A 14,547-nucleotide genomic window follows, 5' to 3' on the forward strand; every position below is an offset into this window, starting at 1 on the left:
CACGACCTAAACATTAAAGCATATCTCATAAAGATATAGGTATTATTTTTCCTCTTTCGTGGTGACCTATGCGAAATATTCAAGAGACATCTATGAAAATTTTATTGAAGCTGTCCTTGAAGCTTCCTCAGTGCAACTCAGCAAATGCCAAATCATGCTAAATTCCTGCTAATTATTGTTAAATAGTTAGGTAGTTACTGCTAAAAACCTGCAACAAAATCCACTAAGCCCTAAATTAAGCTCTCTGCTAAATTCCAAAAGTGAGTGAAAGAAGAATATAATATGTTGTGACGACCCCACATAGCGTGGGATAAGGTCAGGAAGAAGGACAGATCCTGCTAAAATCGCATATTCCTGCTAAGTCTGGTCACCCTGTCGCAGAGTCACAATATTCAACAGACACGAAATACGCACAGATAAAATTATCTTTACCGGTTTTTAATAACGTTATAGATATTTTATAAATAACGTTTATGTTCTGAAAATTACATTCATCGTCATCCTTATTTGCTTTGCCGATTTTCAATGTAAAACCGGTAATTTGAACATAGGTGTGAATCCCTACAGTGGCGTAAAAACAACATGGCGGGCAGTGTCATTTTGGGAACGTCGTGAATGTAACGTGAAATAATGAATTTTGTTGTTTTAGAATATGGGTGAATATGTGCAATAATTTACTAAACATTGTTGTGGAAAGTGTTGTGTTTTAAATATATTTGTGTAATTTGAGTGTGAAAATGGCCTCGGATAAGATTAAAGTAGCAGTGCGGGTTCGTCCTTTTAACAGGCGAGGTAAGCTGGTTTTGTAATAAATAAAGAAATTCGCAGTCGCAGGTGACTACGTATGCTTGGTTTTATCTGCTTAGCGAACGCGTTGCAGATAAAACCAAGCATACGTAGTCTTTCCATAGAAAAACACGGGGATAATAGCAAAAGTGATAGATTTACGACTTCAATTAGATTAGAGATTTTAACGTTAAAAAAACACTTCAGGGTGTCTGGGACAATTTTAATTCTTCCAAAGATGAGTACCTAATTAAACTACTAAAAAATACACGAGCTTATTTTGGCTATTGTGCCGTGTACTTAAGTAATAAATTCTAATATTTAGAGATAAAAAAAACTTGTCTTTATTTAGTGATGAAACGAACTTACTTACGAACTGCGAACAAAGTAATTTAATTGATAATTCGATTGAAATGCAATGAAATAGGCTTAAAAATATAACCATACCTCACCTCAAAGGACACCACACAGTTGAAGAATTTTGTGGAACTTACTTAAAAAATATAATATATAAAGAACAGCTGCAGTCAACTATGTAAAAATTAGTAGGTGACCACTTGACCAGTACTTAGTAAGCATTAACATTCACAAAACTAAACATATCAGTCAACTTTTTATGTCCATAGTCACAAGGTGTAAGCATCAAGCAGGTGTACCAAATGTGAATAGCTAACTGTTTAATTAGGCAAGTGGTTATAAAATAGTTACCTTTTTGTTAGCCATAAGACTTGTAGGCATGTGACTTCAGTTCTTTGTGTAAGTAGATTATTGTTGTATAAGAGAGAAAAAATACTTAGTTCATCAGGCACATAAGTTATTTTATATCCATTTAAAAGGTACTGTCTTTTAAATGGATGTAAAAGACTTTCTGACCTTATCTCTACTTTCTAACTTATCTAAACCATGCTATGTGTGTTGGGCACAATATGTCTTCTTTTTCACTCACTTCTGTCATCGGTTAACACACTATCCATTATTTTTACATGCATATCCTCTTTAACACAATCCATCCACGTTTTCATTAGTCTTCCTCTCCTCTTTTTACTTCCACAAGAAGGCACTGTAAATAAAAAAATGACCACTTCAAACAATGAAAAAATGAAAAGATTTTTATTCAACTAAACTTTCACAAGTACTTTTGAATTGTCGGATGCATCTACCACTGCAATCTTTTAAAACATCATATCTATCAGTTGGTAATGAGTAATGACTCTACCACAGAGCAGTTTAATCTAAATAAGGCACTACAACATTACAAATTAAATACATATATACTATTGTAGTTATGCAGTTACAAAATTGAATGAATGTTCTAACTGAGCCATGATATTATTATGCTTTAAAATGAATCATCAGTGCCATTGATTGAAATAAAGCTACTGTTTATAAATTCTGAAACAAAGGTTGTCATTGGCCTGTATTTTGTTTATAAGTTAAGTAAAAAAAAATTGTGTTGACTCTTGTACAAGATGGTTTTAGGGTTCCATGCACCTCAAAAGGAACCCCTATAGGATCACTTCATTGTTTGCCTGTCTGTTGTGTCTGGCAAGAAAAGGGAATCAAAACCTATAGGGTACTACTCATTGACCTAGAATCATAAAATTTGGCAGGCAGGCAGTCTTGTAGCACAAGTTAAGGAAAAATCTGGAAACTGGTTTTCATGATATATCTTGTACGATGGTACGGTACCCTTTGAGTGTGAGTCTGACTCGCACTTGATTAGTTTTTAAAATTTAAGTAAATAATACTCATTAGAGTAAAATTGCTATTTCCAATCAATTGTTGCTGCTCAAGTTGCTATTCTGTGGCTGAAATCTTTAGAGAGTACTTTGACTTTTAATTGCCCATTGCTGGCCCACTATTGAGCACAGGTCTCCTTTCAGAATGAGAACGGGTTTGGATTTGGCAGACATCTATCTATTTTGACTGTTGGAAGGGTGTTTTACCATTGCTTAGCTTAGACCATTCTACTTCGAATGTTGTTCAAAATCTACTTGTATCTTGCCTGAGAACCTATTGGTTTCATAGATAGCCCAGGTAGGTGTCACTTTCTTAGATAATACTTCTTTCTATTGCTGAAAACCGTATGAAAATCCATACAGTTGTCTCTGAGGTTAGTTCGAACAAAAACAAATTAGGCGTGGGGAACTGCAAATTAATTTTTGTATTACTAGCTGCTGTCTTCGCCTACGTCCGCATGAATGTAGATGCAGTTTAATAACCCCGTGCGAACTATTTGATTTTCCGCGATAAAAAGTAGCTTATGTCACTCCCCAGGTCTTTAACTATATTTATGCAAAAAAATTCGTTCATCCGTTTCTCAATTGTGGCGTGATTGAAGAACAAACCAATACACCAACAAACAAACACACTTTCGCATTTATAATATGACTACCCATATTAAATATGCCCTTATTAAAAAAAAAATTTACCTAATTATAATACATAGGTATAACCTTCTTAGATAAAGCTTCTTTCTATTGGTGAAAACCGTAAGAAAATCCGTACAGTAGTTTCTGAGATTAGCCTGAACAAAAACAAATTCAGAGTGACTGGTGATGGGATGGGATGGAGAGTCCGTTTCTACACAGTAAGGCAGGACTTTGGGGTTTTAACTGCTCTGAAACACCCCACCATTGACCCAATGCACTGTAAAAAGTCATGGGGTAAGGACGCTTGTCGTTCAACAAAGGCAAATGGCGCATTTACTGCCACCGCTGATCCGAGGAACCTGGTGCACGTTCCCGGAGTTCCGACGAACCGTTACGTATAGGGTGTTCTGTACTATAATGTACAGCTGATTACCTATCGTATGGGGGACTTTATTTATTTTAAACTAAACTTGCCTAAACTATGAAAGCAAGCAGGGAGAGTCGAAAACCATTTGCCTGCCGACACAATATTATTGTAGTCGACACTCTACAGTCTACAGTGAAACCGGATTTGAAAGAAGCGCCAATCGCGCCGGCCTCGCCTAACGCCTTGACTCAGCACTGCGCGCAAAGTACTTCACTGAATAAGCAACACAGTAATGTTTGTAATCTTTTCATTATCAACACATTCCTTCACTACTTTGATTGATAACGGTAGGAACTTGCCTAGTGTTTATTTCTTTCATTTAACAATTATTCAAGAAATCAAATTTAACACAATATCTGCTCATAATCGTATTTTTGTAGGTCGATTCCGGAAAACCTGCATCAATCAATTCATTATAATCGCAATTGTTGTGATTAGCTGAACTTATCCTTGGTGCAACAATGCATTGTAGCCAATAATGAGCGAGCGTCAACCAATCAGAGCTGATTGCGATTGTGACACTGTAGCTATCATTTTACCGTAATCAAGCCGCCGCTGATATCGTAGAAAGAAAAAAATAGAAATCTCGAATTTATAGTTCAGTTGTATATCTCAAGAATACTACTACAATTATGTGATGAATGGGAAGGGGTCACTACCCTCAGTAATGGGAGATACGACGCACAGAGAGAGAAAAAGTGATACCCTATTTCTAGATTCTATATTTTGCCTTAACTAATGTTATATCTGGAATTATCTAAGGTCTTTGTCTGGACTTAAGGTCTTAGTAAAATTAATTAGGGAACTGACAAGTTTGACTCAGCTATGGTAAAATACGAGGGTAGAACTCCCAACACCCAAGTCGTGTCTTAATTTCGTGCTTGCTTTATTACCAAGCACAAAATTAAGACAACATCTCCCAAAAGGGATGACTGATGAATGACGGATGGGGGTTTACGGAATTTCTCTCCGACAATTGAGAAATGTTTGCACGCTTTATGCCTCACGATCCTATTTCAACAATTCTAATGAGAAGTCTACATAATATGCTTAAGTAATCGTACTTAAGCATATGTATCATTGTTAATAACTAGAGGATGCCTGCGACTTCGTCCGCGTGGATTTAGGTTTTTGAAAATCCCGTGAGAACTCTTTGATTTTCCGGTAAAGTATGTCCTTCCCCGGGATGTAAGCTAACTCGTCAAAATCGGTTCTACTGATGGGCCTGAAAAGCTAGCAGACAGACAGACACACTTTCACATTTATAATATTAGTATGGATGAATGAATAAATGAGGAATGAGCAAAAAAGGAAAGATAGTCAGGTACTGAATACGTACCTAAAGATACTGGAAAATTTTCTAACAATGCAATAAGTAGGTACCTAGTTGTGATTTAACACATTACATAATTTCGATGATGTCAAGCAAGTTTACAGAGATCGTGCTACAGCTTAACACATAAATAACATATGACACGTGTGCCTACCTACCTATCGCGGCATAAGACGCAAACAGGTTTTATATCGAGCCGTTTTTACATTTACTCCTCACGTGTAATTTAGTTCAGCGAAATACTGGTCTCTACATACCTACTTAACTATAGTACGGTCTACGTGTTTAATGTAAGTTTACTGTGAACACGTTTTAGCGCTTGGATAAGTTCTTATACCTTCTCAATGGAAGCGAGCACAATGCATCTCGTGTTTATTTACTAACTACTCTTGAATTACCTATTCCATACTCCATACGTTATTCAGTTAAGTTATGTTGTAGCTTTGTAGTTTGTTGTATGCGTGATGTGCATTCGTGCGTATAGCTTAATGAGGAATACCATTATCGCAATAGCTAGAAGGAGGGAGTCCGTTTGCGCTTAGATGATATTTTTATCGAGCTCAAAAGGGATAGAAACTTGAGTCAGGTTCAAAGGAAAGCTAACAATCCTTCTGGAAAACATTCTGCTAACGGGCATGCCTTGACACCTTCCGCTAACTTGACTTACGAAATGTACCTACTTACAGGCAGGTTCCTGCGGTAGTGGATCGAGCGGTATGGGAGGGGTGTGAAGATGTGACGCGAAGCTCAAAGTATCGTCAACTTGTGATAACTGTCACACTCCTGCAGCGCTCCAATACCGCAGGAGCCTTCTCAGTTAAATGTGCTATGCCTATAATAATTTTGGTACATATTTAACACTGTCATTTGTAGAGCGTTGCCTGACGGTGACAGGTAATTAATTAAATCTAATTAATTAATAATTTAAAATGGTTATTGCACTAAAACAACCCTAATTTAACCCTCCTTTTTTGTTTCAGAGCTCGAGTTAGGGACACAATGTGTGGTGGAAATGGAGGGGCAGCAGACCGTCCTACAGTACCCGCAGTCTGGACACGACAAAGAAAGGTATGACCATATCCTGTAGATCTTATAGGTTTTTGCGTTGCTTTATTGATATTACGTTATCCATAAGACGGAAAAACATATATATATATATTTTACGTATCGTTACGCGCCAGAAGCATATCGGTTTCATACATTTACTTATTACTGGCTGATGCCCGAGACTTCGTCCGCGTGGAATTTTTTAAAAATCCCGTGGTCCTCTTTGTTTTCCGGGATAAAAAGTATCTTTATCTATACCCACCCATGCAAAAAATCACGTCAATCCGTTGCACTGTTACGACGTGATTGAAGGACAAACCAATAAACCAACAAACAAACACACTTTCGCTTTTATAATAAGGGTACTGATGACAGAGATACGATGGTCAACGAATTTTGAAAAATTAATTACCCGACTACAGGAAAACGAAGTGTTATGATTTTAGCAGTCTATGTATGTTTGTATCCACATTTTGTATCAGATTCTGTGTTTCCACCGTAGCTCCTAAACTACTACGCCGATTTTGATGCGTGAGGTATCAATTGATTCGTTGTTCTGTAAAAATTAACTTGACGAATGTTACATAAAAAAATTGGAGACCAAGTGGGATGTCAAATGAAAGAGGAAAGAATTCTGAGTTCATAAATATTTAAATATATAGTATATTATTAAAATATACCAAGCGACGAAAACCCAATTTTATGATATTATTTTTCCTACTATGCACTAGCGCCGCCTCGGGTTCGTGTTGTTTAATAATATTATTATTTAATTTAAAATTGCGTTGTCTTATGTTTCTTAATTAATAAGTACATTAGGTATGTTAAGTAACCTAGTCTTTTAGCAAATAAAGTACAGAACAAGTTCGCGTTAAAGGAAGTTATCAGCGATTTCTGATCCAGTGATCGATTAGGGCGACCTCGGCGGATCCTTGCCCTAGTTTAAATATGCAATAAATAATAGGAAGAGGTCTTCCATCACGACAAGGCTATTAACCGTCAAGCTGGAATTTAATTAAGTACTTGAATGCAAAGAGGAAAAGTTTCGTTGTCGGTTATAAGGCATTTAGAAAGAAAATGGACTATCAATCTTGTTCACTCCATTAGATTGTGTTAGGCCCGGAACCCACGAGAGCGGAGATGGGCGGAAATGTGTTTAGCAGACCAATAAGATTATTGTTGAACGACGTCATAATTTTTTCGCGTATAGCTAGCAATAATGTGATTGGTCTGCTAAACTCATTTCCGCCTATCTGCTCTGGTGGACACGGGCCTTAAAGGGTAGATACCTAATTAAACTCGTAAGCACGGGTTTCAATAAAAACCGACTTCGTTACATAAACACTAAAAATTGAAAAATAATTTAATTTATTACCGAATATATTATGTATACAAGAGTTATTATAGTTCCATAATAATACTTTTTGGTGCCGGTGCCAATTAGCTTTAGCTGCGCGAATCGTCTAGACTTCATATTTTTATGGGACTCCACAATGGCACCTCATTGGCACCGACCCCAAAAAATATTATTATGGAACTATATTAACTCTTGTATACATAATATATTCGGTAATAAATTAAATTATTTTTCAATTTTTAGTGTTTATGTAACGAAGTCGGTTTTTATTTTTTTTGTAAAAAATTTTTATTTCACAATTTTTAGTGGCCCCATGGAATTATGCTATGACTGGTTAAAAATCTACTGTTTACTAAGCTATTACACTGATCGCGAGCAATTTACTCTTATCCGTTGAGGAGTTCCAGTATCTATCTTCGAAGGTGTTCATCAGATCTTCACCAAATTGAAATGGGACCAACTTTGAAGTATACCCTTTCAAACAAAAAAAGAATTTTCAAAATCGGTCCAGGCGTTTTTGAGTAATCGGGGAACATACATAAAAAAAAAAAAAAATAAAAAAAAAAAAAGATTCCGACGAATTGAGAACCTCCTCCTTTTTTTGAAGTCGGTTAAAAAGAGTTGCGATGCGATGCATAGTTCGTAGGGGCACATAGTTTGAAGAATCGATAGATTTTGGGCTCCCAAGGTGCTGAAATGGCGATCTAGCACCAGATTGCGCAGCGTTAGCTGATCCCACGACGATATTAAACGAGTCACATAACATAGTCGCTGGGGCCAGGTGGCGCAAGACTACAGCTCGTGGAAGTTCCTACAAGAGACCTAGTCCAGCTGTGGACGTCTATCGTTTGATAACAACGATGATATTATAAGATTTTAACTTTATTCCTGTACTTATCATCATCATCATCATCGCGTGCCTTCTTCGAAACGAAGTTTGGAGGTCATCAAGGCAAAAGCTTCTCTATTTAAAGCCGCCTCTTTTAACTTTGGATAACTTAAGCCCTGTACTACGAGCTATTAAGCTTATTTAAATTTAATCTACTTGATACCAGTAACTACCTATATTTTTTATTATTTGATTCTCGCACCGCAGCGCAGCGTGGGTAGTAGTTATACCTCAAATTAATTAAAACGTTGACCTACATTTTTAGTAATTTTAACAGTACCTACCTACTGTAATTATCATACTCTTAACTGTGTTTCATCAACATTCCGGGTAGGCAGTTTCCAATTATGTTTAATCTTTACTTGTAGGTTACATTTAAAAAAAACGGTTTACTTATATTTAAATAAGTATTTTATAATATTTTATAACCGTTTTTAAAACTACACAAAATCTATGCAAAAATCCCTTTTGAAAAGCTCGAGAGTCGAATAAAAGTGATTTCTTTGCGGTAATTAATAGAGTAGGTACCTAGATGAAAATAGGCATAGGGAGGTGGAGGTTTATTAAAAATCCAGCGGTAACCCTTTGTTTTTCTAGAATAAAATCATGTTCTCATTCAGATAGATTTTTGGGTCTGTTTTTGGGTATGTCATAAGACAAGTTAAGACGCAAATATGCTCCTAATATATTAGTCTATGGCTCCAAACGAATATACACTTTCGGTTTTTATATGTAACAAGTATGGAATAAGATTTATTTGCCAATAATTTAAAGCAGAAAAGTAAGTAAGTAAAGAGATTAGTTACACGAAATAAAGTGTTTTAATTCGAAATGATGCAGATATTCGCAATGCTCTAATTACCCCGTTACCTCGCCGCACTGACGCGCTTGCGCAAGCGGCGCGGCGCGTGCGACTGTAGCTGTAGTAACGAGGTGCAGTTATACCCGAAAATTTAGAATTTGTTTATTCATTACCTACTTAGTAGGTTTACAGGAAGTTTCTTTTAATGGGATCCACACTGCCAGTTTATCCCTACAGGTGGTGCATAAGCGAATAGAGGTAGTATATCATCTGTGGAACCGGATATACTGAGCTGTCAAACGTCATTATTTTCATGGTACGAGCTTGCAGATATCATACATCTTTAAATAACTCACGAAACAATTGTATATTGCATCGATAGCAACAGTTCTTAGCAAGCAGGCAAGGGAACAATGTTGATTTTGACATTGATATTGGCCGGACCTCTTGTGGCGCTCCCTGAGATCAGTTTTGTCTGTGGATCATCATTATCACACTCTTGACCACAATCACACCCGATGGACAAGGGGGAGAGGAAAGAAATAGTATAGGTACTCTTTACAAAATGACTCCTCACGCGCCATTTTAACCCTATGGGCCAACTGTCTTGTCAAAAGTACGGTTTACTTTTAAAATAAGGCCTAAAATCGTACTTTTGACATGAAATTTGACACAAAAAGTTAAAACGGCGCGTGAGGAGTTAAATTTATAATTTTATTTAGGAGTTATAAGTGTGCTACAACACTAAAATGACGATCACTACTCTGCCAAGAGCATAAAAAGTAAAGAAGTCCGAACAATAATCGCGACATAACTACGTAATGCATGACTCACACGTGTCGTAATACACTTGAGTGTGCTAGATTAGCCTCAGAAGTATAGAGACAATAGAGTCAGGAAATAACCTACTGAGAGCCTAAACCTTAGTTCGTTATCAATAAGCTAGGGCGTGGTTGTAGGTAGGAGACAAAATAAAAGATTGTATAAGGAAATAAACTGTTTTATTCAGGGAAAAACTCCCTCCAAATCAAAGTTTATCTTTACCATTACTTATTGCTTTATCATTAAATAATTTACTATTTCCTTTAAGAAAAATCTACCGCCAGTTCGAAAAAGCATATCTACCGAGAGAAAGAACTGGCAAGAAAAAACTCGGCGGTGTCTATTCACAATTATTGAAAAATAGATACAACTATGGTAGGTATTACCATAACATATCCAACCCACATGGGGTATTAGCATAAACTATTACAAAGGAATACCAGATGTATAACAAATACACATTAACCAACACATAAAACAACATACATAGTATAACAATAGAAATATAAAATCAACAATATTCGTACCTGTAGGTATGTCACAGCTTCTTCTTAAAAATAGGAAAATTAATGATGTCTACCGTCAAAGCAGAGCCATTTATAGCCCTTTGGCTACCCTTTCCATAAGTATAATGATACCATATAAAACTCAAATTCAATAGAGTCGACAATAGAGATTAAACTTTAGTTTTAAATTTATACACTTCAAAATTCCACATTATACTCTATTTAAATCTACAATTACTTTACTTCTAAAATATAATAAAATCAATTTCACCATGTAAGACCTTTGGATTAGCTGCTATATATTATCTGTTACGTCTGTAGTATTTTGTCTATCATTTTGACGTGCCTCTGTTTACAAATAAAATGTCAATGGTTTAGAATTAATTCTTAAGCAAAATCTAAAGAGTTTAGTAGCAATTTCAAGAAATAAATAGCAACTCTAACCATTTATCTTATACGGCCAAACTGACAATTGCTTCGTTCTCGAAGCAACAAAATAAAAACAAACAATTCGTAAAGTAAATTTTTAACAACATCAAAACATTTTTTTTTTTTTTTTTTTTTTTTTTTCAAACAACATGTCTGTGGCTTCCAACAAAATTTAAAAAAACATTTTAAACATGTGTGTGACATACAAAATTACCACACAGTTTACTCTCAAAAATACAAGAAATATTTTTCTCGCCACAGCACATAAATGTTTCCAAACAAGATATCCTTTAACCCCATTGGTTTTAAACCAATATCAAAAAATATTTTTAACACCACTGGTATTAAAGCGATATTATAAAAATACTTTTCAGCACCGTTGGTTCCAACGTTTTAAAGTATCATCTACAAAATATCCTTCAACACCATTGGTTTTAAGGCAACATCGTAAACCATCATAAAATTGTCCCTTAACACCATTGGTTTTGATCCATATATCACTATACAATTTTTCCATTGATCGAACATTTGGTCAAAGTTTTAAATAAATTCCAATAAAATATAGAGATGAATATTAAACAAAGAAAAATTGCAACTGAACAAATTGTAAATTATCAGAATTTAAAATAATATGTTTCATAAAAAAGAACCATCAAAATGAAAAAGTTACAAAAATATTAATATTTCAAAATAAGTTAAATCATAAGAACTTTTTTTCAATTTCAAGTTAATAATTTTGCAAAAATAATAAAATACCATCGACTCTTACTCCTAAAGTACCAAAGTCAAAAACAAAGGGTAGGTATATAAAAAGTAATTATATGTAAGATATATCAAAACAAAACTAACTACTATGTTAGAAGAAGTAAAAATAATCAAAGAGTAAACTTATCTAATTATCGTTAGGTATTTACTTTCAAAAATATTTTCTATTCAATCTCTTTTTGTCTATCTGCAATCAGTCCTTGGACTATACAAAAACATTTGTTGCTTCCCACATCCAATGATGTGCCAACAACCTTCCTTTTTAAATAAATACCAAAACATTTTTCCACAATAAAATATAAAAATCCAAAAAGATCGTAAATAAAAACATAAAGGTAGGTATCAAAAACTAAAATGTCAAAAAATACCACAAAAATAATTTACATTAAAAAGATCGTCAAAGAAGTAATCAATATCAAAAATAGTTAAACACTTCAAACATCAAAAACGTCAAAAAATCAAAAGTATTATTCAAACAAAACAACAAAATACGGCATTAAAAAATATTAAACACAAGTGGGTAGTCAATAATCTCTAAATTCCAATATTCTAAATTTAAGTTTCAGGTTTAACCATAGTCCACCACGCTGGCCAAGTGTGGATTGGCAGCTCCATTACATCACATTACGTAACGGTGGGTATATATAAAAAAACAATGACATCAAACAATCAGTAGCTACTAGACTTAGCGGCATAGCAACAGGATAAGACATCAGCAGCCTAACCTATCCTTATATAAAAACTACAAAAATAAACTCCAACAAAATTTCTTAATTATTGTAGGTAGGTATTACAAATCTTTCATCTCTACGTTTCGCGAGTGAGAACTCCGATGCAAAGTCAATAGCAAATTTACAAAAATGGCCACGCTAATCGCGTTTCTGATCAATGAATCATCAATATTTAACGAATGATGCAATATGTATTTCTGTATTGTTCTTAATTTGAAACAAAATTACAACAAAAAAATTTTTTTTTTTTTTCTTTTTTTTTTTTGGTTCTTTTTTTCCTTCTTTTCTCTCTGTCATTATGTAACACATAAATAAATTATATACATCTATTCGGCCAACCTGAAAAGTACTTCGTTCTCGAAGTACTTACATAGGAAATGCCTCAAGAACATAACTAAAAAAAAAGTAAGATGACTCATCACTCGTAAAACAATATTCAATGATTCAATGTCAACATCACTATCATATAAATTACGAATATACGGCTAGACGTCAGACGTAAATTAAAATAGAACACAAATTAATCATCAGTAAATATTTACTGACAAACTTGCTTTAGTTTTTCACCGCTCGGTCAGTCTGACATTTAACCACATTTTATCGTATGATCATTTAATAAAAATTTCATACCAACTAACTACCTGCAAATTTTTAACATTAATTTACGTAATATCGATTTGTGTTACTAGCTGGGACATCATGCGATTAAACACCTTCAAACATTAATCTGAGTCATTGAAACAGAACATCTATACTGAACACAAAATTACCCGCAAAAATTTTATTTATTTAGTACCCACATCTTTATTTCTATAATACAATTAGTTTTAAAACAAATAAAATGACGACAGGTACTATGAAACTGTGTTACTACATTACACAGAGTATTAATAGGTCCATGATTACGCAATAAAACTTTCTAAGGCCTACCTGCCTGAAAAATTGTCTTGCAAAAAAGTTTTAATTCACTTTCACTTTTTTTTTCATACCATATTTTCATATTAAGATTTCCAGATTTAGGGTATCCAATGTCCATTGTGGTACCTCTCGTGGACGTCAGTCATCACAACGCCTGTTGGAACATCTTTGATGGCTTTTCACAAAGCCATCCGAATTCGCCGGTATTTCTGAAACTTGTACAAACTGCATTAGAAAAGGCACAATTCAGCCATATCGTATCCCACTTCTGATGCTAGATTAGCCTCAGAAGTATAGAGACAATAGAGTCAGGAAATAACCTACTGAGAGCCTAAACCTTAGTTCGTTATCAATAAGCTAGGGCGTGGTTGTAGGTAGGAGACAAAATAAAAGATTGTATAAGGAAATAAACTGTTTTATTCAGGGAAAAACTCCCTCCAAATCAAAGTTTATCTTTACCATTACTTATTGCTTTATCATTAAATAATTTACTATTTCCTTTAAGAAAAATCTACCGCCAGTTCGAAAAAGCATATCTACCGAGAGAAAGAACTGGCAAGAAAAAACTCGGCGGTGTCTATTCACAATTATTGAAAAATAGATACAACTATGGTAGGTATTACCATAACATATCCAACCCACATGGGGTATTAGCATAAACTATTACAAAGGAATACCAGATGTATAACAAATACACATTAACCAACACATAAACAACATACATAGTATAACAATAGAAATATAAAATCAACAATATTCGTACCTGTAGGTATGTCACAGCTTCTTCTTAAAAATAGGAAAATTAATGATGTCTACCGTCAAAGCAGAGCCATTTATAGCCCTTTGGCTACCCTTTCCATAAGTATAATGATACCATATAAAACTCAAATTCAATAGAGTCGACAATAGAGATTAAACTTTAGTTTTAAATTTATACACTTCAAAATTCCACATTATACTCTATTTAAATCTACAATTACTTTACTTCTAAAATATAATAAAATCAATTTCACCATGTAAGACCTTTGGATTAGCTGCTATATATTATCTGTTACGTCTGTAGTATTTTGTCTATCATTTTGACGTGCCTCTGTTTACAAATAAAATGTCAATGGTTTAGAATTAATTCTTAAGCAAAATCTAAAGAGTTTAGTAGCAATTTCAAGAAATAAATAGCAACTCTAACCATTTATCTTATAAGTGCATCGATCGACGAATGAATAAATTATGTGCCCTGATTTATAGTCACTGTAACTATCTATAAAGAAAAAAATGACGTTAGATCTATATATATATTATGTACCTATATAAAAGGAAAAGCTGACTGACTGATCTATCAAGGTACAGCTCAAACTTCTGTACG

The 14,547-nt window shown here is 34.3% G+C and overlaps 1 protein-coding gene across 12 annotated transcripts in view; it reads left to right on the forward strand.

Annotated features, from left to right (window-relative positions):
* The first annotated feature begins 581 nt into the window (after positions 1-581).
* The window catches only part of Khc-73 (Kinesin heavy chain 73), a 213,525-nt gene continuing 199,559 nt past the window's right edge, over positions 582-14,547 (forward strand). For all 12 annotated transcript variants that reach the window (XM_069505128.1, XM_069505136.1, XM_069505152.1 and 9 more), the window contains exons 1-2: positions 582-792; positions 5,899-5,986. In XM_069505128.1, coding sequence (XP_069361229.1) covers positions 738-792; positions 5,899-5,986 — 143 coding nt within the window. In that variant the 5' untranslated portion in view covers positions 582-737. The remainder of the gene's footprint in view (positions 793-5,898; positions 5,987-14,547) is intronic.

The sequence above is a fragment of the Maniola hyperantus genome, chromosome 2 (genome assembly GCF_902806685.2).
Source record: "Maniola hyperantus chromosome 2, iAphHyp1.2, whole genome shotgun sequence".
Classification (NCBI taxonomy): domain Eukaryota; kingdom Metazoa; phylum Arthropoda; class Insecta; order Lepidoptera; family Nymphalidae; genus Maniola; species Maniola hyperantus.